We start from the raw sequence: 27273 nt of genomic DNA on the forward strand, positions 1-27273 counted from the left end.
TACAGTAACTAAAAATCTGTCATTCATGCATTTATGCTAAGAAGGCACAGAGATCTCTGCAGTGTAAGTATTGTATGAGCTGGTTGACACTATAAACCTGCTCCTCACTACTGACCACAGACTTCAGGTTGTATGTTAATAAGCAATCACCTTGTAAGTCTCAGTACTCCAGATAACTAATTGTGTGGCAGATTAGGTTTGAAGAAGAGTCAGGATTGCTTTTTTAAGTATATGTGAGTGCACAAAAGTCTTTTCCTTGCCAGAATGAAAGATAGAAGAAAATGAGAATAGCCCAAGATACTGACTTTGAGTAAGTCAGGTGCAACTATTGATTACATATATATACATATTTATAAAGTTCATTTACAATGATCAATTGCCTAAAAGAATTCAACAGACTAGGGAAGAAGCAGGAAATCCCCATCTTGTAATCTTAAAGAATTAGGACACAAAAGACCCAGAGCCTCCTTGAAAGATACAAAATACATACAGGCCATGTCAGGACAGACCTCAGACTTTCTAATACTCCTAGCATATTTTAATCAGTGAGATCTTAGTTTTTTTTTTCTGTTGGCTTAAGATCCAAAGATGGGTTTTTGAGTGTTATCACTGTATGTTAACTATAAAGAATTTTTAGATAGACTATGAAATGTAAAGTGAAGGGAAAAGTTAAGTTACATAATGATTTTCAGAATCAAAGCTTAACAAATCAGGCTCTGGCAGCTCTAAATCTGGGAAGCACAGACAGTGGGCTGCTGCTGAACTTGCTGCAGGCGCCTACTTTATAACATGTTTATGTCAGGCAATGGGAAATGGATTTGTCAGGGTGGGAATGGTAGCTGGATTACACAAAGAAAAGGAAAGGAAGTGCTTGCTTTTGCTTCCTTATTGGGCATATTTCAGCAACACTGACTCTCAAATGATTAGGACCACAGTAGTTTAGGTTTGGCATTTCTATAATGCTTACTTCCCAAGCTCAGCATACTTTAATTCTAACAGAAATTTAGACACCCCAAAAAATTAAAAAGTAAATATAAATATTAGAAAAAAAAGTATAGTAGGAACTAAAATGTAAAATAAAAACTTTTACATAACAGATTTTATCCTTTGCTTTTATTTTCAAAAATACCTGAAACGTATCTCCTCTCCAGAAGCTTTGCCACCTTACCTACTTAAAGGGTACATTTCCTGTCCTGGGGCACATCTGACATAAGAACATAATGATAAATTTCATCTATGCGTGTCAAACTAGGCTAGTTAAAACCAGATTTTGCCTTTTTGCTTTTGTTATATTCAGAGATTGTTTAGTGTTTGTTTACATTGCCAAATTTGGATTTAGTTGGTGATTGCAAAGTTTGGAGATTAAAGTACTAAATTTGAAACAGGAATATGGAAATATAGAGACTGTGTGTGTGTGTGCATGTGTGTCAATACAAATACATGTATTTATAAACAAACCAAAATATGGCAAAATGAAACATAAAAGCTAATAAATTTGTGATTTGCGGGCTCTTTCAGTAATTTATGCATTATAAGATAATATATAAAACATCTTAAAATCATCTTAATCGTATAGAAAGAGATAATAAAGAAAAAGGCAATAAACGTAAGAAAAAATTTAAATTTAAACAAATATGAATTTACTGTCCTTACATAATAAATGGCACTTATATCGTGGTCAACAAAGTCAAACATTAAGTTTGAAATGTCACAGGTTTTCAAAGGTGAAATAATTTATTCTTCAAACTTTTGAATAAAGCTAATGTAAAATGTCCTTTATGTTCTTTTGTCTGATTCGTAAGACAGAAAATTAACTCTCACTTAACTTTGTAACAGGATATTATTTCTAAAACTCAAAAATTAATCTTCTAGTATGAGTTTGATTACAAATCTTATTATTTTGAGGTGTTAAATATTTTAATGTAAATTTAGTAGATGTAATACTAAAAGTAGAATATCTAATGTTGTTTATAAATTATATGGAACATTGTTTAGTTTTAAATACATTCTATTTCAAATTTTGAAAAACATTTTTGGAAAAGGCTACATTTTTGTCTCATTGCTAGTATAAAATTATAGCTTCAACTTGAATAAATATGAGGTATAGACAAAAAGAAAATGTGGCCGGGCGCGGTGGCTCAAGCCTGTAATCCCAGCACTTTGGGAGGCCGAGACGGGCGGATCACGAGGTCAGGAGATCGAGACCATCCTGGCTAACACGGTGAAACCCCGTCTCTACTAAAAAATAAAAAAATAAAAAAAACTAGCCGGGCGAGGTGGGGCGCCTGTAGTCCCAGCTACTCGGGAGGCTGAGGCGGGAGAATGGCTTAAGCCCCGGAGGCGGAGCTTGCAGTGAGCTGAGATCCGGCCACTGCACTCCAGCCTGGGCGACAGAGCGAGACTCCGTCTCAAAAAAAAAAAAAAAAAGAATATGTTTTCCAAATGAAGAATAGCATATCAGTAATTTTCTAAATGCCAGCTAAAGTAAAAAGAAGAGCTAAAAAGACAAGATTAAAGCTGAATATGAAAACTATTCAGTAATCCAAAATAAAGCCCAGGAAAGGGGAATAAAGGGCAAAGAAACAGAGGGTGAAAAAACAGATAATATAATAGTAAATTTAAATGCAACTATATCAATAATTACATTAAGTGATAACTGACTTAATTCTACAATTAAAAGGTACAGATCATTACAGTACAGTAAAATATCAAAACTCAAATTTATTCTGAATAAAAGTAATTCAAAATAAATGAATATTCTGAATAAATTAATACAATTCTGTTTATAAGAAACATATTGTAAATATAAAGACACAGATGCGTTGAAAACAAAAAAATGAATGAAAACATACCAAGGAAAAAGGAAGCAAGCGTAAGAAGGTTCTGGTGGCAATTATTAATATTGGATAAAGATAGACTACAAAACAAGGAGTATCAGTTAAAATCAAGTGGTATGTTTCAAAGTGATAAAATAGTTAACTCCTCAGAAAAGCATTAGCAGTTATAAATATGTACGTTTAAAAAGCCCCTAAATACATGAAGTAAAATTTGACAGAATTAATGAAAAAAATAGATGAATTTACAATCATAATAGGAAAAATTTAATACACTTCTCTAAGTAATTCATACAAGTAAACAGGAAATCAGTACAAATATAGATCTGAACAATACTGTAAGCTAATGGGACCTAATTGACATTTATAAAATAACACACAAACAGTACACATTCTTTACAAGTGTAGATCAAAATAGACCACACGCTGTGCTATATGGTTAGCCTCAATAAATTATTAACAATTGCTGTCATACTCAGTAACTTCTGACCACAATGAGATTAAGTTTGAAATCAGCAATACCACTTCTAGTCAACATTGTATGGAGTCTAAAAGACATTGTAATGAAGCAAGAAAGAGAAATAAAAGGCAAAGAGATTTAAAAGGAAGAACATTTTCTCTTTTTAAGTTTACATCTTACAGAATACATATGCAAAAGAATGACCAAAATTAATAACTTTGATAAGGGTATTATTCAGGGTTCTCCAGAAAAACAGAACCAATAAGAAACACAGACACACAGACATGCACACGCATGTGCGTGCGCACACACACATGCACACGCATGTGCGTGCGCACACACACACAAACACACACACACACACAGTTGACCCTTGGACAAGGGTTTTGAAAGCACAGATACATTTATACTCAGAGCTTCTACTGCCTCTGCTGTTCCTAAAACAGCCAGTCAACATTCTCCTCGTCCTCCTCTTCCTCCTTCTCAGCCTACTCGACATGAAGAGAGCAAGGATGAAACTTTCTCTGATGATCCACTTCCATTTTGAACAGTAAATTCCTTATGATTTTAATAACATTTTCATTTCTCTAGATTACACTACTGTAAAAATCGAGTATATAATACATATAACATACAAAATATGTGTTAATCAACTATTTGTGTTATTGGTAAGGCTTCCAGTGAATAGTAGACTGTTAGTAGTTAAGTTTTGGGGGAGTCAAAATGTGTAAGTGGATTTTAGACTGTATGCTGGTCGATGTCCCAAACCCCGCATTATTGAAGGATCAACTACTTATGTGTGTTATATAATGGGAATATCTCATGTGACGTTGAAGGCTGAGAAGTCCCAGGATCTGCTGTCTGCACGCTGGAGAACCAGGAAGTCAGCAGTATAATTCAGTCCTCCAAGTCCAAAGGCCTGAGAACAAAGAGCTCTGATGTCCAAGGGCAGGAGAAGATGGATATCCTAGCTCAAGAAGAGATATTGAATTCTCCCTTTCTCCTACTTTTTGTTCTATTCAGAGCCTCAATGGACTGGATGATGTCTACCCACATTGGCAAGGGTGATGCTCTTTTCTCAGTCTGCCTATTCAGATGCTAATCTCTTCTGGAAACACCCGCACAGACACACTCATAAATAACGTTCTCCAGCTATCTCGGCATCCCTTAGCCCAGTTAAATTGACGAGTGAAATTAACCATCACAAGTTTGCAAATATGAGGATAATATAACAAAATAGATTGTGTTACTACATACTAACTGTGAGTTATTAGAAGATAAATTTTTAAAAAATCCTATTTCATGAAAAAACATAAAATACTTAGGTACAAGTTTAACAGAAGATGTGTAAGATCTTGTCCCTGGAAACTACAGAATATTGTTGAGAGAAATAAAATAGTATCTTCTTAATGGATTGCAAGATTCATTTTAAGACACTTGATGTCCTGAAATGTATATATAGGTATAATACAACCACAGTTAAAATTTCAACAACCTTCATTTGTAGAACTGGTAAGCTGGTTTTACAATTCAAAGGGAAATGCAAATGAACGGGATGAGCCAAAGCAGTGTTGTTGTTTTTCAAAAAGAAAACAGCAATGTAGAAGGTTTTCTACTACCTAAAGACAAGATTTGTTTAAAGCTAGTAACTATAGCTTTAAGTAATAAAGTGACAGAGGTTTAAAACAGTTGAGTATGTTTAATCAAGTCTATTAGCATGGAAAAGAACAGTGTACAAGTTGGCAGGATAAATGGATTTTAGGGAACATGGAGAGTTGACAAGTTGGTAGAGTCAGGGCACTACAGGAAGCAAGAGAGCATTATAAATAGGTGGAAGTTGGAGAATGGGATGTCTAAAATTGAGATTGTGGAGTTTGCAGCTATTGATAATCATAACATTTGATTTGATTAAAGGAATTATTGATTAATTATGGGAAATAATGGCTGAGGTAGGTAAGGGATAGGATTATTATTGCAGATGAGGTCAAGGGCCTGGGGGCTGTGGAAGGCTTGTATTCGTGCATACTTTAATTACCAAGAATTATTGCAGGAATAGCCAAGAGTTAAAATATTCAAGGAGTGAAGGGGAGTATCAAGGAATTGAATTGGTTATATAGTTTGATGGCATGAGATTTGATGATGAGCAAAAATGGGAGTGTTCTGTTATTATTGCTCTATAACAAACCTAGGGAGAAAAATGGGAGTGTTCTGTTATTATTGCTCTATAACAAACCTTTAAAAATGCAGTTGATGAAAACCACTGCATGCAGTAATTTTGCTTACAAATCTGCTATTTAGACAAGGCCTAGGTTGAAAAGCTCATGTCTGTTCCGCAAGGTGTCAGCTGAGGCAACTCAAAGTCTAGAGGTTGGAATACTCTCAAGATTCACTAACATGTCTATAGGTTCATTCTAATTGTTGGTCGGGGCCTTAGCTGGAGGTGTAAGCTGTCAGCTAAAATACCTACATGTAGCCTCTTCATGTGGCCTCTTGAGTATCTTCAGGATGCTGATGAACAAGTCACAAGAAATTTAGGCAGAAATTGTATTACTTTTTACACCTAGAATGGAGTTGCATACTCTCAATTCTGCTCTAATCACAAGCCTGGCCAGATTCAGGGGACAGAGACATGGATCTCACCCAATGACGAGAAGAATGTCAACATCAGATTGCAAGTAAAGAATGTGGAATGGAACATCTGTGGCAACCACAGTGGGAAACAAAATCTACTGCCAGGAGCATGGTCTGGAAAGTGCAATGAAGAGCAAAGGGGAGACCTACCCTATGCAGAACCCCATTATAACAAGCATGGGAGAGAATAGCTACTACTGGACAGTTAGTGTCATTGGGACAAAGCCATATGTTTGTTAGTGTAAAAAGGTAAAGAGAATATTACAAAAAGATTATAGACAAAGAAGAGTTTACTGATAGCTTTAAGTAGAAGAACAGTCACTAGAGTAGGTTTTTAGCAGTTTTGGAAGTGAGAAAGACAGGTGGATTCAAAAACAAAGGAATGTACACAGTTATACAGAGAGGAAGATTCAATAGATAAGGGATAAAATGGGAGGTGAAGTGTGAAAATGTGAAAAAGCACTAGGACAAGGCTGGCATATAATAGACAATAAATTTCAAGTATTGACTTTTTAAAATATGAATATATATTAAAAATGGTAGAACTTCAGATGTCTCTAAAAACACAAAAAAGTGAAAGATTTAGAGTACTTACACATGTTTTGAGGCTGGGCGCAGTGCTCACACCTGTAATCCCAACACTTTGAGAGACCGAGGCGGGCGGATAACGAGGTCAAGAGTTTGAGATCAGCCTGGCCAACATGGTGAAACCCCTTCTCTACTGAGAACACGAAAATTAGCTGGTCGTGGTGGCACGTGACTGTAATCCAGTTACTCGGGAGGTTGAGGCAGTAGAGTCACTTGAAACTGGGAGGTGGAGGTTGCAGTGAGCCGAGATCGTGCCACTGCACTCCAGCCTGGTGACAGAGTGAGACTCCAGCTCAGAAAATAAACAAACAAACAAACAAAACAACAACAACAACAACAAATCTTTTGAAATACTACACTATAAAATATGATTCATCAGAATTAGGAATAATCGTCAGCTTTAAACACTCAATAGAGCTAAGGAACAATATATAAAAAACAAAAACTTGCTATTATACTACCTGTGTGCTTACATAAATGAAACTCTATCAAGAATATTTAGTTGCTTCTTAAGAACCACATTTATGGCTGGGCATGGTGGTTCATGCCTGTAATCCCAGCACTTTGGGAGGCCAAGGCGGGCAGATCACGAGGTCAGGAAATCGAGACCATCCTGGCTAACATGGTGAAATCCCGTCTCTACTTAAAAACAAACAAACAAAAAAATTAGCCGGGTGTGGTGGTGGGTGCATGTATTCCCAGCTACTCGGGAGGCTGAGGCAAGAGAATGGCCTGAACTCAGGAGGTGGAGCTTGCAGTGAGTCGAGATGGTGGCACTGCACTCCAGTCTGGGCGACAGAGCAAGACCCCATCTCTAAAAAACAAAAAACAAAACAAAACAAACACACAATAAAACACACCACATTTATAATTTTTTATTACTTGAAGGTCCTAAAATGTGGGTAGAACAGACACAAATAACATAAATCATCAGAGTAACTTCTCCAAATGCCATATTTCCTAACCACCAGTTACCTCAGTTGTCCAAACCACATAATAATTTGATATTCCCTCTTTCTCTACAGGCTCAGAGCCAAATCTGCATGGCTTGCTTAATCATAGGACAACAGATTTTCAATTCTAGTAAAGCCATCACACATCTGGCTTTTGAAAGTTTTGTTTGTTTGTTTGTTTTTTCTTTTTTTTCCAAATTTTACCAGCAGATTAATTTTTAATGTTGGCATGTATAACAGATATTTTAACAGTTAGGTGTATTTGTTTACATTTCATGTTCATGACATCTTGGGGTTTAATGGTTCACCAAGAGATCAGTATGAAACACAACAGCCTTTGTATTTAAAATGTTGTATTAGTCCCTCTTGTACTTCTATAACAACTGAGACTGGGTAATTTACAAAAGAAAGAGGCTTAATTGACTCATGGTTCTGCAAGTTTTACAGGAAGCCTAGTGGCTTCTGCTCGGCCTCTGAGGGTCCTCAGAAAATTTACAATCATGGTAGACCACGAAGGAGAAGTCGGCACTTCAGATGACCATAGCAGCAAGAGAGACAGAGCAGGGAGCTACTACACACTTTTGAATAACCAAATCTTGTGAGATCTCTGTCACAGAAACAGCACCAAAAGTATGGTGGTTCACTGTTCCTGATGCACCCCCATCATCCAATCGCCTCCCACCAGACCCTACCTCCAACATTGAGGATTACAGTTGAACATGAGATTTGAATGGGGACACAGATCCAAACTATATCTAATGTCTGTTAAAATTAATATATTTCCTGACATAATTATTTCTTTATTTTTATTTTTTCTGTACTCTCACTAACCATTAGCAATGTCATGCTTAGTGCCATGTTAAATATTTTTAATAATAACTACTGTTAATGATGAGTTTGGTGCATTTTTACCCAACCTGTCCAGACTTCATCTGTAAGTGATCACGTTTTCCCTCATATTTCAACAAATATATCACTTCATTCAGGCAGACTATGACCCTCTTTTCATTCCCCACCATTGGGTATTCCTTTTACTTATTCTCTTAAATACCTCTTATAGCACCTATCAAACATATCTTTTTCACTCTTACACATAACCCTGAATAGCACATGCCTAGCACATAGCACTCAATAAACTTTGGAATTTTTTTTTCAATTATTGTGACATGTTTTCACACGACTACTGGTTATTTTCTAGGACACCTCTCTTTTAATCTGTATTTCAGCCAAGTGTACATATGTACATGGAAACCTACAACATGTTTTGTTTTCTAGGAATTGGAAATAAATTATCTTATACAAATAAGTTTTAGCCTAGCAGGCATTGCTTAAAAACCAAAGTATTTGTATGAGATACTAAAGATGTTCCATGAAATTAGAATAACTGACTACCTAAAAAATGTTGTGTAAATTACCCACATTGTGAACTAAGATTTACAAAACTTTTCTTAGTGTGTTTGAAATTGTTACCTCTTTCTGTAAGTTTTATAGAATTAGGGTTATAGAGTAAACACATATCAAAGGATTCAGAATGTCAAATTGAAACATACATACTCATATACACATATACACTGTATGTTACAGTGTAAGGTAAAATCTTCATAAGTTAATGTTTACAAAATATATTTGATGTAGTCCCATTGATGAAATCTTAAAACTATTATATGTATATTTTGAAGATATAAAAACTGATCATCACTAGTCCTCACACACAGAAAATCTTTCATTTATTTTTTAAACACTACTGATCAGTTAGGCCACGCTTGCAAAGTGTTCTTAACATATTATTGAAAGTGCAAGGATCGCCGGGCGCGGTGGCTCAAGCCTGTAATCCCAGCACTTTGGGAGGCCGAGACGGGGGGATCACGAGGTCAGGAGATCGAGACCATCCCGGCTAACACGGTGAAACCCCGTCTCTACTAAAAAATACAAAAAAACTAGCCGGGTGAGGTGGCGGGCGCCTGTAGTCCCAGCTACTCGGGAGGCTGAGGCAGGAGAATGGCGTGAACCCTGGAGGCGGAGCTTGCAGTGAGCTGAGATCCGGCCACTGCACTCCAGCCTGGGCGACAGAGCGAGACTCCGTCTCAAAAAAAAAAAAAAAAAAAAAAAAGAAAGTGCAAGGATCTCTTATAAAGAAAAATTTTTTAAAGACATAACTTAATTGATACCATACCAAACAGACACCCTACTTACCACATCCCCACACTGTACTGTGTTGAGTAATGCAAAATTAGTCAGCTTGGGTTGCCACAACCACAAGCTGGGTGGCTTCAGCAGCAGAAATTTGTTTCTCACAGTTCTGGAAGCTAGAAAGTCCAAGATCAAGGAGCCAGTCATTCATTTATTGGTGTGGGCTCTCTTCCCGGCTTGCAGACAGCTGCTTTCTCACTGCCTCACCTGGTCATTCTTTAGTGATACAGGTGGAGAGACAAAGAGACTGATTGATTGATTGACTGATTTAGGGATCATCCTCTTCTTATAAGGCACAAGGGCCCACTCTCATGATCTAATCTGATTATAATTACCTCTCTAAGGACCTATCTTCAAATGCCACCAAGTTGGGGGATACAGTTTAACATATGAATTTGGGGAAGATACAAATGTTTTGTCTAGTCTATGACAAATATTCTTTCTTTATTATCAATGTGATATGTTTCATGCTGTAAAATATAAGTCAATCAGGTAGGCTTATGTTGTAAAAATGTTTTAATAAAAGAGAAACAATAAACTTGAGGTTCTATAGCTTACCTGCATGTGTTTTCATTAACCTTTTTTATTTTTAATTTTAAATCATATTATTTGAATGAATACATTGAAATTATTTCATAGAATACATTATTTTTCTAATATTGTGATATTATGCTACAAAACTTACAAGATAATTTATATATCCTGCATCCCTCTGAAGCTCACAAAGACAAAGAAAATTAACTTTTTGGATATTTTATATCTGAGGAGGGAAAAATTCTCATAGGTCAAATATTGGCCTCATAAAAGTTTGTGCTGGTTTTTACTAAAAAGATAAGCCTTCTTTCTTATTTTTAGTAAGGTAGTCTCTTCAAGTATTAATTTCTAATAAAGTAAACATTCTGAATTTATTTATAAGAATTCTAGTGTTAGTTTTAGACATGTCCTTAGTGTGAGTCTGCAGTGGATGACATTGAAAAAGACTATTCTCAGATATTTGAGAAACAGTATTAGTGGAAGAGGTAAAGGAATAATTAAAAAGAAGAAACATACAAAAAAATCCTTCAATGGCATGTGGTTCTTCGAGGTTTATTTTTGTCTAAAAAATGAATTATTATCATTTTGGAAATAGTTTCATGATGCATTTTACAGAGTATAGTATTGGAATCAGAGGCCAAAATTCTAATCTTGAGTATCCATGTGATCTTAGGCAGTTTATTTCATTTCTTTCTTGATTTAATAAATAAAAGTTCCAAAATTCCTTTCTTAATTCATATTTTTATTGTGTATTTATAAAACCTTATTTTACATTCTGACTTAAATGTTAGTATGACCTCTCAATGGGAAAACAAAGGGGGATGGGAGGAATTACCTGTACTTGAGCATCATATACAAGTCTAGCATGTTTGTGGATTATGTCAGGCTCATGTAAATAACTTGCCTTAACAGTTATTTACAGTTCTACAGTGATTGTGAGATATCAATTTTGGATTGAAGTGGATAGATACCAAGGCAGCTAAAACTCAGTGACCATTGCCAAATCAATCATAGTAACCATCCTAATGTTTTAAAAGAGCTATTCAGTGCTTAGTTTCTGCTGCCAGCAATTATACTCACACACACACACATTCTGATTAAACCCTTTCAGCAATTCCATAAGACTGTTGCTATTTTATGATAAGGAAATGTCAAGGGTCATATAGAAACAATGTAAACTTATTAACATTGAATTCAAGTCTATGTGACCTCTAAGTTCACAACCAAAAGAGAAGATATTGTGTGGTTACATGGACTGGAAAAGCTAGGAACAGGCATATGAGAATACAGTAATTAAGAAAAACTAGTGAATTAAAGTCTTGCTAATAGAAGTATGTATCCGCTGGGTACAGTGTCTCACGCTTGTAATCCTAGCACTTCGGGAGGCCAAGGTGGGCTGATCACCTGAGGTCGGGAGTTCGAGACCAGCCTGACCAAAATGAAGAAATCCTGTCTCTACTAAAAAAAAAAAAAAAATATATATATATATATATATATATATATATATAAAATTAGCCAGGCGTAGTGGCACATGCCTGTAATCCCAGCTACTTGGGAGGCTGAGGCAGGAGAATCGCTTGAACTCGGGAGGCAGAGGTTGCAGTTAGTGGAGATTGTGCCATTACACTCCAGACTGGGCAACGAGAGCAAAACTCCCTCTCGAAAAAATAAAAGAAATATGTGTCATCTGAAATTGCATGGGATAGACTTGAAATGTCTTCCACAATGGATAGAACATTTGTGAGAAGGCTTAGCTGTGTTACCAGATCCATCTGTACTGAACTCTCAGATTCTTCACTTAGTGATTCTTCACTTAGTATTTTTAAGAATTTGGACATACTGTCTAGCATTGTACCTATAAAATAGAAATTTACTACTCACTTCATATGATGGTTATGCTAATGAAATGATCTGTATCTGTGTAGAATTTTACTCACTGTCTGGCACTAGTGAACATGCTGAATAAATGTCAGTTTGCTTTATTAATGTGGCTACTGGTATTATCGCTTTGTCAGAGGGTTGCAAAAGTGGGAATGTTCTGATAAATGGTGGCAGATTAGTAATCATAAAATAACAATGGAAAAGGAATATGCTTTACAATATGATCTAATTTGGGTTAAGATATAACTGTAAAGTTTCAGTTCTCATCTTACAAAATCAGGACACTGCTTTCTAACCATCCCTATAATCAGCCTTTTAGAGTTATTGTTTTCCTGGCTTCCTTTTTCTTCCCTCTCTGGCTTCCACAAAAAAGCCAAGAACCATTCAGGTTTTGAAATTGATATCCCCAGTTAGTTAGGACATGAGTATAGACTCTGGGAGTGACTGAATATTTCTGTAGTAATAATTGTTTTACGCAGGTCAAATAGTTAACTACATGTGGATAAATAATATATAATACAATGAAATATATTCGAGAGTTTACCTGGTTGAAGCTTTTAGAAATAAGATATGTTATTAAAGGACAGTCTTTGTCAAGTTATTTTGAGCATGAATTTTCTATTCTGTAAGTAAAGAAGTATGTCTCTAAATGTTGACATCTGAAATTGTTTAATTTAAGACCCAGTAGGACACTTGCACACTGAAAATTAGGGGCAAATTGATGACTGCTTTGACCAAATGAACTTCATTAGCCAGTTGGTTTTGCTAATTTACAGATTTTCAATTCAAAAGAGGAACATTTTATAGATTTGCACTGAACATTTGCAAAATGGCTTGATTCATTTTAATTCTCAGCATACAGTTTGAAGAAAAGTAGTTTAGAGCAACTGTATGCCCAATGTGTCCTCTATACTTCTTGCACTATATTTATATTCATAGATACAGATACACTACTCCAAGAAGACTTTCTCACAATCGGGGATACTCTTTTTTTTTTTTTTTTTTTTTTTTTTTAACATTTCTTTTTTTTTTAAAGTAAAATTACAGTGTGAAAACCTTTATATCTAGCTATGTATGCTTTAAAAAAACCTGCAGTTATTGTTTTGATTAAATTATACACAACCTAGACAATGATTATCTAACTTAAGTGGGGAATAAGTTTTCTTTTTGTTATAATTGTTGCTTGATTTTAAAGGAAAAAAATGTAATCATGGATGCCTTGTATGCTACATGTAATGGTTTTATTCTTTATTCCAAAATAGCACATAGTTAATTTTCCTTTTTTATTTTATGAAAGGGAATATAATTTTGTTAAATACATAGGATTTTCTTCTGAGTTAATGAACTAAGATATAATGCCCAATAGTACAAGGAGAGATATTCATGACTGAAAACATTATTTCTATCTTAGCAATCAAGGCCAAGACCTTGCACATCCTTTTATAATAAATGTGTTGGTTGCTTTTGTCCCTAAATGGAAGTTTTATTGCATTAACCACAACATATTCACTTAATGATTCATAGCTGGACTTATTTTATGACCATACAGACATGAATTAATCAAAGCAGATCTCACTACTTGAGTCTAAAATAATGTATACTTCAAATGAAATACACAGGACATTAAGCTTTTCTTTCAATTGCAGAATAAATCATACAGCTTATATTTAAACTGTGCACCCTACCTATCAAGGCAATAAACATTCATGTTAACACAAATATTGTTCACGAAAGCACATGCACTAAGGAAGAACTAAAGGTTGATATAAGGTCACTTCCTGAGTATTTAGTTCATATTTTCCATCATATTAATATGAAACATAGTAAAAAAGCCTAAAGGTGATGACATTGAATCAACTTGTAAACAAAAATTATATTTGCCTATGCTGACTAAAATTATAAGTGGGGGACTTGGAGTGGTATCTATTAATTTAGATAAAATAATATATGTTGTATCATCAGTAAGCAAATGCTAATATTTTTGTCATGGTTTCAAGTGAGACAGCATTCATCCACAGATTTCCCTTTTTAAACAAATTCCCATGGCTAAATCACTCTCAAAAACATAGTTTTCTGGCTTTTCTCTAAACCTACAAAATAACTACAAATGGTAATTTTGCTTGAGAAAATGGAAAAGAGGTATAAATTTGGGCTTGCCAATTAACCCATGAAAATATGTTGAAAAATTTGCAAGGCACGGTGCTAAATTTAGGTGCTCTAAAAACTTACGTGAGAGTGCATTTTCTCAATATTTTGTGAACAAAGAATCCCTTGACATTTTTGGCTTTGTCCTTTCACTAGTGGAAGGCATGGTAAAATAAGGTGCTAGAAGCTTTATCACTTAAAATTTAAAAGTCATTTAATTTAATTCAATTTTCTGCTTTTCGAAAGTACAAATTCACAAGAAACTGGATTTATTAAACTCATTTGACAGTGGATGCTTCTTGTTTTCTTGAAGAATTTAAATGCTCACGCCTGTAATCCTAGCAATTTGGGAGGCCGAGGTGGGCGGAACACGAGGTCAGGAGATCCAGACCATCCTGGCTAACACGGTGAAACCCTGTCTGTACTAAAAATACAAAAAAATTAGCCGTGCATGGTGTGGGCGCCTGTAGTCCCAGCTACTCCGGAGGCTGAGTCAGGAGAATGGCGTGAACCCGGGAGGTGGACCTTGCAGTGAGCCAAGATCGCGCCACTGCACTCCAGCCTGGGCAACAGAGCGAGACTCTGTCTCAAAAAAAAAAAAAAAAAAAAACTGTTGAAAAATACTATTTGTTTGTAAGATCAAAATGACACAATAAAACAAGCATTGATAATATGTTTGTGTCAAGATGAACTTTCATTCAGATAGATACCTTTTATTTGTCTATGAAGTAGAAGAAATAAAAGTTTAAGAGTAGAGAAGGCATAATGCTTAATTCAAACATAGCTTATTCTAACTTTTCTTAGTCTTTTAGTGTGTTCTTTCCAAGTCTGTTCATTTTGACAGCAGATATACTTCTTTCCAATTCTCAAATCTTTATCTAATTAAAATTTTTGATGAAGCGGGAAATATGTAACCAAATACTTAAAATGTTTTGCACATAGACAAGTTTACATTTTTGTATATACCCTTATACATACTATTATTGAAGTACTCTTGTTTCTGAACTAATTCACATTTATTTGTTTGGGATAGAAGAATTGCTTAGCATCTTAAGTAAAACAAAAATGTAAATTTATCTAAAACAACTTAGTACTGTAGAGGAATCAATGATTAAGGGGAAATCAACTCTGCTTTGAAAGATACCTGAGTTATATTATTTATGATAAATATTTATATTATACAAATTGTTCCTAGAAACCTTTGAAGAATTTCTGAAATCGTGTGGCATTTATTTCAGTGGAGGTTCAATTAGATAAACAAAAAGTCATATTGTGATTTATGAGAGTCTACAGTCAAAAAGCCATGTGTCAGTTCATTCTAGGCCAAAATGAACTTCATGGTTAGCTACTATATGTCAAGCACATCCACATTGACGAGATGGAGACATACAACATCACATCACTGCAGAATGTCTTCCCATAAATACTTTTCTGTATCCTTGGCATTTAGACTTGTAAAAGTGAACTTAGTTCAGCTTAACTATTTTATCTTAGGAGGCTAAATTATTTGTCAGTGAATAGTTTAGAAATGCATAACAGTCAAATAAATGTACTTCACTTGAGCATGACAAACTTTCTGTCCTAGATTATTGGGTCAATTTGTTCTATCTATATATATATTTTTCAATATGTTTTAAACTTTTCTAACTTTGCTGGTAATGAAGAATAGAAGTCATCATTAAAAAAGAAAACAAGAAGTGATATCTGGTACATAATAATTTCTACCAAATTTAAAATTATTTTGCCATTTTTGGAATGCTAAATGAGGTAATAATCTCTCTGAATTATGGGAAGGAAATTAGTATTAGAATTAATCATTGATACTACGTGATAAAACCCTTCTATAAAAGATATAGACTTAGCAATATAAAAAGTGAAAGTAATATAATCCTAATCAATTTCTAATACTTTACACAACTTTATTTTATTTACGATTTTATTTATACGTACAAACACTACAATTTATATTATATATATACACATTACAACATATGAATATATCTGTTACTGATGGTCGACAATTTGGTTAAATATATATATTTAATACAGATATATTTAATATATATAAATTTAATATATTTATTATATTTATATATTAATATAAACAATACATAATATACAAATGTAATATATAAATATTGATATATTTAATATATATTTAATTTATATATGTATCATGTGTATCACACACATGAATGCTGTAATTGTCTTGAATGACTTTTTAAAATATCTATGTTAATATTAAACACCATTAAACAATTAGTGCATTTCTAAATATGTGACAGATAATGTATAAGTGATTGCCACACAACTCAGTTATTTAATGGCACAATGGCAATAAAAATGTCTTAATTATATTTGTATATTCCATGTTCAGTACAGTTCATGGCAGGAATTCTGGTTTATTGCATATTGTAGATGAATGAATATGTAACCAAATTTATTTTATGTTTCATTTATAAATATTATATCATCTTTGAATTTCTGCCAATATTTGGTGAGCATAAATTAAAGATACATTATAGAGAGAGATTTATTTATCAGTAGTATTCCTGTCCTTTTCTTATGCAACATTCTAATGTTAGAATTAGCCTTATTGTTTTCAGTCATTTAAACTTATATTCTAGTTAGCCAGTTAGCGCTAGATTCTCAAGTAAGATCTATTTCTTGTTTCCATTTGATATTACTCAAGAGATGTTGCCAAATTTTAAAGCTCCTACTTTAAATTTATTTTAATTGTATCAATTTTTTTTTTTTTTTTTTTGAGGCGGTGTCTCGCTCTGTCGCCCGGACTGGAGTGCAGTGGCCGGATCTCAGCTCACTGCAAGCTCCGCCTCCCGGGTTCACGCCATTCTCCTGCCTCAGCCTCCCGAGCAGCTGGGACTACAGGCGCCCGCCACCTCGCCCAGCTAGTTTTTTGTATTTTTAGTAGAGACGGGGTTTCACCGTGTTAGCCAGGATGGTCTCGATCTCCTGACCTCGTGATCCGCCCGTCTCGGCCTCCCAAAGTGCTGGGATTACAGGCTTGAGCCACCGCGCCCGGCCAATTGTATCAATGTTTTAATACAATACCAGTTTTCATACTGAGAAGACATTTTTAAAAAATAATTTAAAATTCTCTTTTAGATTCAGGGGTTTGCATAAATTTGTTACATGGGTATATTACATGATGGTGAGATTTGGGATACCATGATCCCATCACTCAGGTAGTGAACATAGTACCCAACAGTTAGTTTTTCATCCCTGACTCAAATTCCTTCCTCCTTCTCCCCTCTAGTAGTGCGTAGGGTCTGTTGTTGCCATCTTTATGTTCATGAGTACACAAAGTTTAGCTCCCACTTTTAAGTGAGAATGTGTGGTATTTGGTTTTCTGTTCTTGCATTAGTTGACTTAAGATAGTAGCTCCCAGTTGCATCCATGTTGCTGCAAAGGACATGATTTTGTTCTTTTTTATGGTTATGTAGTATTCCATGGTGTATTTGTATATCTTCTTTATCCAGTCCACCATTGATGGGAAACTAGGCTGATTCGTGCCTTTGCTATTTAATACTGCACATTTGCTATTGATTAGTACTGCACTGATCATATGAGCCCATACATTATTTTGTCAGAACAACTTATTTTCTTTTGGATATACCCAGTAATAGAATTACTGAGTTGAGCAGTAGTTCTGTTTTCAGTTATTTGAGAAATCTCCAAACTGCTTTCCATAGTGCTGAACTAATTACATTCCAATCAACAGTGTATAAGCGTTCCCTTTTCTCCACAGCCTCACCATCATCTGTTGTTTTCTGACTTTTAAATAATCTCCATTATGACTATTGTGAGATGGTGCCTCATTTTGGTTTTGATTTGCATCTCTCTGATGATTGGTGATGTAGAGTATTTTTTTTTTTTTTTATGTTTGTTGACTGTATCTTTTCTTTTGAGAAGTGTTTGTCCTTGTATTTTGCCTGCTTTTTAATGGGATTATTATTATTATGTTTGTGCTTGTTTAATTGTTTAAGTTCCTTAGGGAGTCTGGATATTACATCTTTGTCAGGTGTATAGTTTGCAATTTTTTTTTTTTTTTCATTCTGCAGGTTGTCTGTTTACTCTGTTAATAGTTTTTCTTGCTGTTCAGAAGCTCTTTAGTTTACTTAGATCCTGTTTTTTATTTTTGTTTTTGTTACAATTGCTTGTAAAGACTTAGTCATACATTCTTTTTTTCAAGATCTGTGTCTAGAATGGTGTTTCCTAAGGTTTTCTTCTAGGATTTTTATAGTTTCAGACGTGAAATTTAAGTCTTTAATTCATCTTGAGTTAATTTTTGTACATAGTAAAATGTAGGGGTCTAGTTTCATTCTTCTGCATATAGCTAGCCAGCTATCCCAGCACCATTTATTGAATGGGAAATTTTTCCCCTATTGCATATTTTTGTTGACTTTGTAAAAGATCAGAAGGCTGTAGATGTGCAGTTTTATTTCTGGATTCTCTATTATGTTCCATTCATTTGTGACTCTGTTTTTGTACCAGTAACCTGCTGTTTCACTTACTGGAACCTTATACTGTATTTTGAAGTTGGGTAATCTAATGCCTCTTGCTTTGTTCCTTTTGGCTTAAGATTACTTCTGCTATTTGGGCTCATTTTTTTTCCATATGAATTTTGTAATAGTTTTGTCTAATCTGTACATTGGTTTGGGCAGCATGGCATTTTAATGATACTAATTCCTCTGATCCATACGTATGGACGGTTTTTCCATTTGTTTGTGTCATCTATGATTTCTTTAAGTAGTGTTTTGTGGTACTGTATATGTCTTTCATCTCTTTGGTTCAATGTATTCCTAGGTATTTTATTCTTTTCATGACTATTGTGAATGGGGCTTTCTTGATTTGGCGCTGAGCTTGAATATTATGGGTATATAGAAATGCTACTGATTTTTATACATTGATTTTGCATCCTGACGGTTTACTGATATCATTTATCAGATCCAGGAGACTTTTGGTGAAGTTTCTAGGGTTTGCAAAGTACAGAATCACATTGTCAGTGAAGAGAAGTAGTTTGACTTCTTTTCCTATTTGGATGCCTTTTATTTGTTTCTCTTGCTCAATTGCTCTGGCTACATTTCCAAGGTGTTAAATATGAAGATAAAATGCTGTCACTGTTAAATTTTGGTGTAATAATATTTATATGATTTAAAATATGACGTTTTGAGGTTTAATTTCCTGGTAGCATTTTGTGTTATGCTGTTTTTCTTAGAAACACATATTTTAAACCCACATTAAACTATCTTCTGAGTACCTTATTTTGAAAAATGTATTAAATAAATATAATTCACTTAGCTTAGCTTATATCTTATATAGCTTATATCTTATATAGCTTATATGATAATTCACATATGATATATATCTTATATAGCTTATATGATAATTCACATATGATAGAGCTATGAAAATAAATCTTGTTCTTAGTGATTTTCTGTTTCTCAATAAAACACTTAGATAAAGCCAGCAATGCTTTTGAAAGTTAATTATATCTTGAACACTGAAAACAACGCTAGCCTGTGCATTTTTAACTCAATTTTCTTTATATGTATAGTATGCATATATACACACACATATATGGCTGTATATTTTAATTGTAATGGAGAGAAGTATAGTATTTTAAAGTATTAAAACTTTAATTATTATATATATTAATATTTTTAAAAATTTTTCTTGGTGGGCCGTATTTCTGGAGTATTGACTTTGAATTATGAAGTGAATATACTTATTCTATATTATATATTATAACTATATTCCTTGGAATATAGTTATCCCAAGGTTAATAGGTCTTTAAGGGTAAAATATATTGGAGATATTAAAAGTAATTTAATTTAAAATATTACAAAAAATCAATACAATTTTTCAGTTTATTTTTTTTTTTTTGGTAATTTTGAGGACCTTTAAACAATTTCTCATAAAATTGTACAGCAAATTTCTAAATAGGTGCTAAATAGATGGCTCAAAGGCTTAAAGGATAAATAGGGAAAGAACATGTATTCTTGCCGATTAGCACATATACTATGGAAATGGTTGCATTTAAAAAATGAGCCTTCAAGCATGGGTAGAAATAATTATTAAACATGATTTTCTGTCCCCCAGGAGGTTGCCACAATAGTCTCATAAAACATGTCAACAGGGGGTGCATTTTTTTGTCTTCTACTCTTTGCCCAACTTAAATGACTGGCATAGTGTTTTCTAAATGATATTTAGATAATGTACAGACATCGTATGAAACAACTTTGCTTCAGAAGCTTCATTTGTTTTTAATAAACCAGATTGGGTTGGTATTTAAATAAATTTTACTACTTATCTACATAATTATTTCTTAAATATTGTCATGATTAAAATGTAAAATGTCAATTTTGCCTCCATCATTGTTTATTATTATTATTTATTATTCCACCCATGAAATACACTGTAGCTTCATGGGTGTCAAGAACATTTTTTTTCCTCACACAGTCCAAACATGTTTTGTCACAGTTCTTGACAGGAAGTGTGCACTCAAAAATCAAATTATATCTTCAGTGTCTTCCAAATGCTTTCAGATTACATTCAAATATCTTATTGTGGACTACAAGCTTTTTCAAAAAGAAAAAAAAAAAAGATTATACATGTATTTATTTACATGTCTTGTCTTTTGGCCCAAAATGCTTTTCCTGCAGTGTTCAGAGGCAGAGAAGAAGAGTTTCTCAAATATAGGAAATAAGTAGACTGGTATGGATGGAGACAATGAGTATGGTGGGAGACCGCCTTTAAAGAGTTTTTAAATATTACTTGGAAACTTGTAGGCTATCCTATCATTTTCTACTGAAAATATCTGGAGTTTCCTAAAAGGGGACATGTCAAATATTGCTGAGAATTAAGTATGGCAAGAAAGTAACTGCAATCTTAACAAAAGTAGTTTTCATTGAGAAGTGTCAATGGAGTGGAGTGAGTCATCCTGTGATTTAGAATGAGGAATGACAGATGTATGTATGGACAATAATTTAAGAAATCATATCCTGAAAGTGGAACAAAACTGGGAAAATTGGTATCACATGAGGTTGATAGTTTTGTTGTTTGTTTTGTTCTGCTTTGTTTTTGAGCATCTCAAAAGAATTGTAGCTACTCGGAAGCTTCATCTCAAAGAGCAGAGTGGGGGTTCCTAATTCAAATACAGATATCTTCATTTGATATGAACAAGGATACATTTTATTTTATTTTGATAGAAATAAATGTAGAGAAGATGGGTACCATGACATATAGGTTTGGAGATTTGGTGGTATGAAAATGAGTAAGTTTCTTTCTGACAACTTTTATTTTCTCAAGACAAATGATTGCATCAGCTGATAGTAACAGAAACAGAGCTCATAAGGTGTTTGAAGTAAGAGGAGACGCTACGAGAAAATCCTGTTGATGCTGGAAATGAAATTAACTAAGGGAATAATATAACTTTGTCTAGAAGGGTTCTATGACCCCTTGGAATTTAGGATCACGATTTGAAGGTGATGAATAATTACAGTATATGATATTTTTTCTTGGATAATATTGAACCACACAGTTTTTTTTTTTCTCTCTCTAAAAATCTATTTGCATTACTTCAACCACCTCAAATTAAATAATGCTTTAGATATTACTCATTATCTTCTCCAATACATTTCATGTCCTGTTCTCTGAGAAAATGGCACCAGTATTTTCTGTGAAGTTTAAGTCAAATGCCTTACAGTCACTCTTACAATTTTCCACTAAGTCATCTAACCCATTAAATACATCATGAAATCTAGTTGATTTTACTCCATTCTCATTTATTGAATTCACCCTCTTTTATTGATCAATACTGGAACCACTCTGGTTAAGTGATATTGTCTCTTTCTGGACCAATGCAATAGAAACAAAAGAGCTATTTGCCTCTGTTCTTGCTTTTTTACCCAGGCTGCTTTGTAATGATCTCATAAACACTACTTTGATCTCATTATTCCCTGGCTTAATAACTTTGCAGTTACTGTGAATATATACAATTTTCATTTGTCAGTTAAACCTTAATAAAGCTGGAGTGAGAGGAATTTTCCAATAAACTCCCTTTGCCTATAAAATAAAGTATCAAATATCTAATAAAATATATAAGGTTTTTGTGGCCTGGTGCCCTCTGTCCTGTATAAACTTGACTCTTCCACTTTATTCCGACTATCTTCCTGATCAATTCTTTAGTATCTTCCATTTCTTTATTTGTTCTCCACCTGATGTAGTCCTTTGCAAGGATTTCTCCCTTTAAGGTACTGATACACTCTAACTCAAATTAAATAATTTTCATAGTCATTCAAATATAAGCAGAAACTCAGCTTCCTGAGGGAAGTCTCCGTAAATAATTGAGATTAAATTGAGTATCTATGTTTACTGCTATAGCTCTTTTTTCTTTTCCTAGTGTAGTAATATTTATAATATTTATGGAATACCTTTAAGATTCATAAAGGCAAGGCCATGTCTATCTCATTTACCTCTGAAGCCAGTCCAAGTAGAGTTACTGGCCCACTACACCTGTCGAAAACATCTTATTGAGCTGAACAGAAAGACACATTTATCTATTTTTTACTTTGATTTATATTACTTTATATTTCCAAAGCTCCCTTGGGGGTTTGAACAGCAGTGTTATATGTGATATAATATAAAGTGTTTAAGTTAAGAGACATTCATTAAAAAGAAATGACTTTTGTTTCATGAATGGTAAATGAATTCCAAATACTTAGAACATATGAATTGACACTTCATGTCTTTGAAAGCAAATAGTGTTTAAAGTGAGAATGGTTTTACTAAAAGGATAAAAGAAGAAAAATTGAATAACTTAGCTAAGTATGGTATAGGCTGCTACAGCAATCCTATTATAAGAAAAATAATATTTTAAATCTTCTCCTAATCATTTAACTACAAGAATGTCCCTAATACTATCAAAAAGCTCTTCTTATCTTTCAAATACCTTCACATTCTCTCAGAATTTATAAGAGCATTAAGGCTTTACTATCACTATAATTAGATCTACTGAAAAGAGTACCTTCTCAATTTTGCCAGTTCCTGATTATTCATGGTGATGGCAAAGAGCCTTAGCATGGATTACTAAAACATGAAATCATTTATAGCATATGAAAGTTGGTCCCAATTCATTATATCTATCAGAAATTTCTACTGAAATACAAGTTCACCTTTGAGCTTCAGCAAATATGCGTGATACTTCAGTATATGTAGTGAGCTTTGAAAACAGAAAAACATAGTTGATTAACTTTATGTAAAGTAAGCTATACAAAGCATTCAGACCATCAGTTTGGTAGTCTTCAAGTGACCCATACTGAACAAATAGCATATTAAAGTTTGGCTTTTTAGCCATTGAGAAATAAGAATAATATGAACATGTAGAAAATCCACAGAATAAAAAGATTTACTGCACATTTACCTGATGATAAGCTTAGAAATGCTCACAGAAATATCAGAAAACATTTTCTTTATGCGATTCTTAATAGTTCAGTTATAACACTCATGCCACTCCATTTATTCATTCACACATTTCATAGAACTTTTTGAACGCTTTTTGTGGTTAAACACTGGAAAAAGTAAGTGCAAAACTAAATAAGAAATAATGTTTGCGCTTAAGAAATCATTATAATTTGTATAGTAAATAAGCCTTTCTGATATTAGAATGGATAAATGTTGAATCAGTAGGTGTCTCAAAGAAAAGTTATAAAAAGAAGTAAATGTAAAAAAAAAAGTCAAAAATTTGACTCCCCTGAAATCAAAATAATATAGTTGATATATCAGGTCATCTATGCATTTTCCCCAATCCAACAGAATTTATGAGGCATTTAGCACATACTATTTATTTATTATTCAATAACAATGTTGCGTGCCTACGTTGTATCACACCATTTTAGCAGTACCTGGAATAATATTTATTTCTTCAATATAGTTGTAGTAATGATAGAGTCAGTGAAAATCATACACAAAGCACTGTTTTAAATACATATAAGTATTTGCCTTTTATCAATATAATTCCTTATAAGCTCCTGTAGCATAAAAATCATTACAAGTATGTATATTCCATAAATGTTTAAGTACTTTAAATAAATATTTGATTATTTGAGTGAATGGCCTGGTATTTATTATCCAGAAGCTTATGAAAAATTCTTGAAATTGATGCAAAAATTGTGTTATCTGTAATCTGGGTATGCTAGTCAAAATAATGACATTATTCACAAAACAAACACTGCATCTGTTCCAGGCAAAAGCTTAGTCTCTTATTTCTTTTGACAGTGTGCAGACCTGGGTTCTTCAAAGCCTCACCTCACATCCAGAGCTGCGGCAAATGTCCACCTCACAGTTATACCCATGAGGAAGCTTCAACCTCTTGTGTCTGTGAAAAGGATTATTTCAGGAGAGAGTCTGATCCACCCACAATGGCATGCACAAGTAAGGAAACCCACGGATATTTAGTAATGCTAACTTTCACCAGTTTTGAGGAAACAGCACGATGGAGCCTGTTATATTCTAGTAATATTTCCTCCTAAAACAGGCATAATGTTTAATCTTCTCTATACAGTTTTCACCCATTTTCAATCTCCTTGAATAAGAACTGAAAAGTCTGAGTTTCTTTTATCACTCATTGTTAGAAGCATCCATTTTCCCTAACTTCAAATTCAACAGCTGAGACACAGATACAGAATTTTTTCTTTTATTTTGTGGCTTATTTCAGTGTTCGTGCTAGCTAAACATAACAACATAACTTCGATAATCTAATTCCCAGTTTACATTAAAACCTCTTCTTCCTTCCTCCTTCCTCCTCCTTATTCCTCCTCTTCTTCTTCTTCTTCTTCTTCTTCTTCTTCTTCTTCTTCTTCTTCTTCTTCTTCTTCCTCTTCCTCCTCTTCTCCTTCCTCCTTCCTCCTTCCTCTTCCTCCTCTGCCAGTTTTCTCATCACAAAATTATGTAGCTAATGGAGCCTTCACCAACTTGTTCTAAACTGCCCCAATAAGTCACTGAGAAAGTAATTTATGAAAGAACACAGGAAATATTTCAATACATAGAGAATTGGGAGTGGCAAATCAGATTTAGATCAGAGTCATATGTACACCAACTTTTTTTGCTAGGGTTCTCAAGCAACGGTCATGTTTCTTGTCAGTGAGTGTCCTTAACTATTATTTAATAGATTTGGTGATCTTAAGTAGAGTAGATGAATAGTAAACATTTAATTCCAACATTTGCAGTAGATGTAGCCACATCTTTCAACATTTTTTGTTTTCTATATATTTGGTTTTCCATATATTTCTGAGAATGTAACACATTTACGCATTTATTTGCTTGACGACACTACTTTCAGTTTTTCCACAAGCAAAGTCTCTGTAGCGAATCAAACAAAAACAGAAAATGAAAGAGAAGGAGAGTGAATCCCTCCCTCCTCATATCGTTTAATTTCCATGAACTGCCTGGATTTACTATTTTAGGTTCCAGGAAGTTGTAGCTGCTTTCAAAGGTGTTCACAAAAGCTTGAAATGTTAGTATCCATTTCTAAATTTAAAGAAGCAGTGCAGAATTTTTATGTTATCAAATAATCACAAATTGAAATTTTATCTGAATTTCATGGTGTCTAAATTTCATAGTGTCAGTGAAACACATTTTTGGATTTCCTTAAATCATTGCTAGTAATTAGTTTTACATTCTGAAGACCATTCTTTTTATCCCAAGGTTGATGATTTTACAGGTTAGATGATTACTAGTGAAAAGTAATTTCCTCTTCAAATGAATAAATACCATTTTTATATATGTGTTTTTGTAAGGATACATATGAATGGGGAAGATATAAGCTATGATTGAATGTGATGCATTTTGGTTGCAGTGGAGATTCAAATAATTATTTTGCTTATGAGAGCAAATGAATGCCCAAATAAGGAAAATGTTGTCTAGACAACCGAGTGGTAAATTAAAGAGAAAAACCATGTTTTGAATTGTCTTTCAAATTTTATTAATTTTCTAATTAGAATTTTCTTTAAGTGGCCTACCCTTGATCTTTCTTTTTTTCCGCATAAATGTGAACCTCCTTTTCTGTAAATTTGTTAGGTTTGGAAATGGGGTTGGGTCGTGAGCGGGGAAACTGCTTTGGTGGCAAGGACTGCTTAGCACTGTTTTAGGACCAAAGCCCACAGTCGGGCTTCATATTTCTTAGTTTCTGGGTGTGTGAATTTCTAATACTGTGTTGTCAAATGAGCACTAATTTGTATGCATTTCTAAAAAAAAAAAAAAAATAGGACTCATGTACAAGATCTTTATAATATATAATCTATGAGTGTGTGCGTATGTTTTTAGTTGCATTCATAATACCACAATTACTGCATACGATTTCCTTATCACTTGATAGATGTTCAGATGAAGATCTTGAGCTTCAGTTTGCCTTTGGCTCTTTGGAATTGAATTTATATCTCCAACTTCAATTTTTTTTAGTAGAATATACAAAGTTTTAAAATCTATACAACAACATTTTATAAGCCTACAGAAAAAAAATCAAACGAAAATAAAACCAAAAATTCTGATGAATCTGCTTAAATTAAGGGTTCGTCTCAGTTCTACTTTGGTTCACACATCATATCTATGATTAGGGCAGTGGAATGTTATCACATGTTTTTTATAGGTGCATGTTAGTTCGAACTTCCACTATTTACCTCTACTTTAGGGTCTCACTTGAGTTTGAGTTTCCTTTCGACTTTAAAGTTGTTTGTGCCTCCATCCTAGCTGTTAGTAGAAGAGTCAGAAGAAAAGGAGGATTCAGCTGCTGATTCATTTTTATAGATTTAGAGGAAATGTGTTAAATGCAAGGATTTTTTCAGTTGACAGAAATAAAAAAAAAAAAAAAACACAGAAGTTAGACATTGTTCTACCTTAGAGATATTTCTCAGAGGTTAATCCTGTAATTTTTTTATCTTAAATTTCATTTTGTGTATAACTTTGTATTATTAAATAAGCTAAAGTGTGTAGTAAACAAGAACATGTGTATTTCCAGAAATACCATTTAACCCAGCAA

At 33.7% G+C, this 27273-nt stretch overlaps 1 protein-coding gene across 1 annotated transcript in view; it reads left to right on the forward strand.

Moving 5' to 3' along the window:
* The window catches only part of EPHA5 (EPH receptor A5), a 351895-nt gene that overhangs the window by 155844 nt on the left and 168778 nt on the right, over positions 1 to 27273 (forward strand). The window contains exon 4 of the mRNA XM_033214556.1: positions 24516 to 24671. Within this exon, the coding sequence (XP_033070447.1) occupies positions 24516 to 24671 (156 nt within the window). The remainder of the gene's footprint in view (positions 1 to 24515; positions 24672 to 27273) is intronic.

This window comes from Trachypithecus francoisi, unplaced genomic scaffold (assembly GCF_009764315.1).
Source record: "Trachypithecus francoisi isolate TF-2019V2 unplaced genomic scaffold, Tfra_2.0 Lachesis_group1, whole genome shotgun sequence".
NCBI lineage: Eukaryota > Metazoa > Chordata > Mammalia > Primates > Cercopithecidae > Trachypithecus > Trachypithecus francoisi.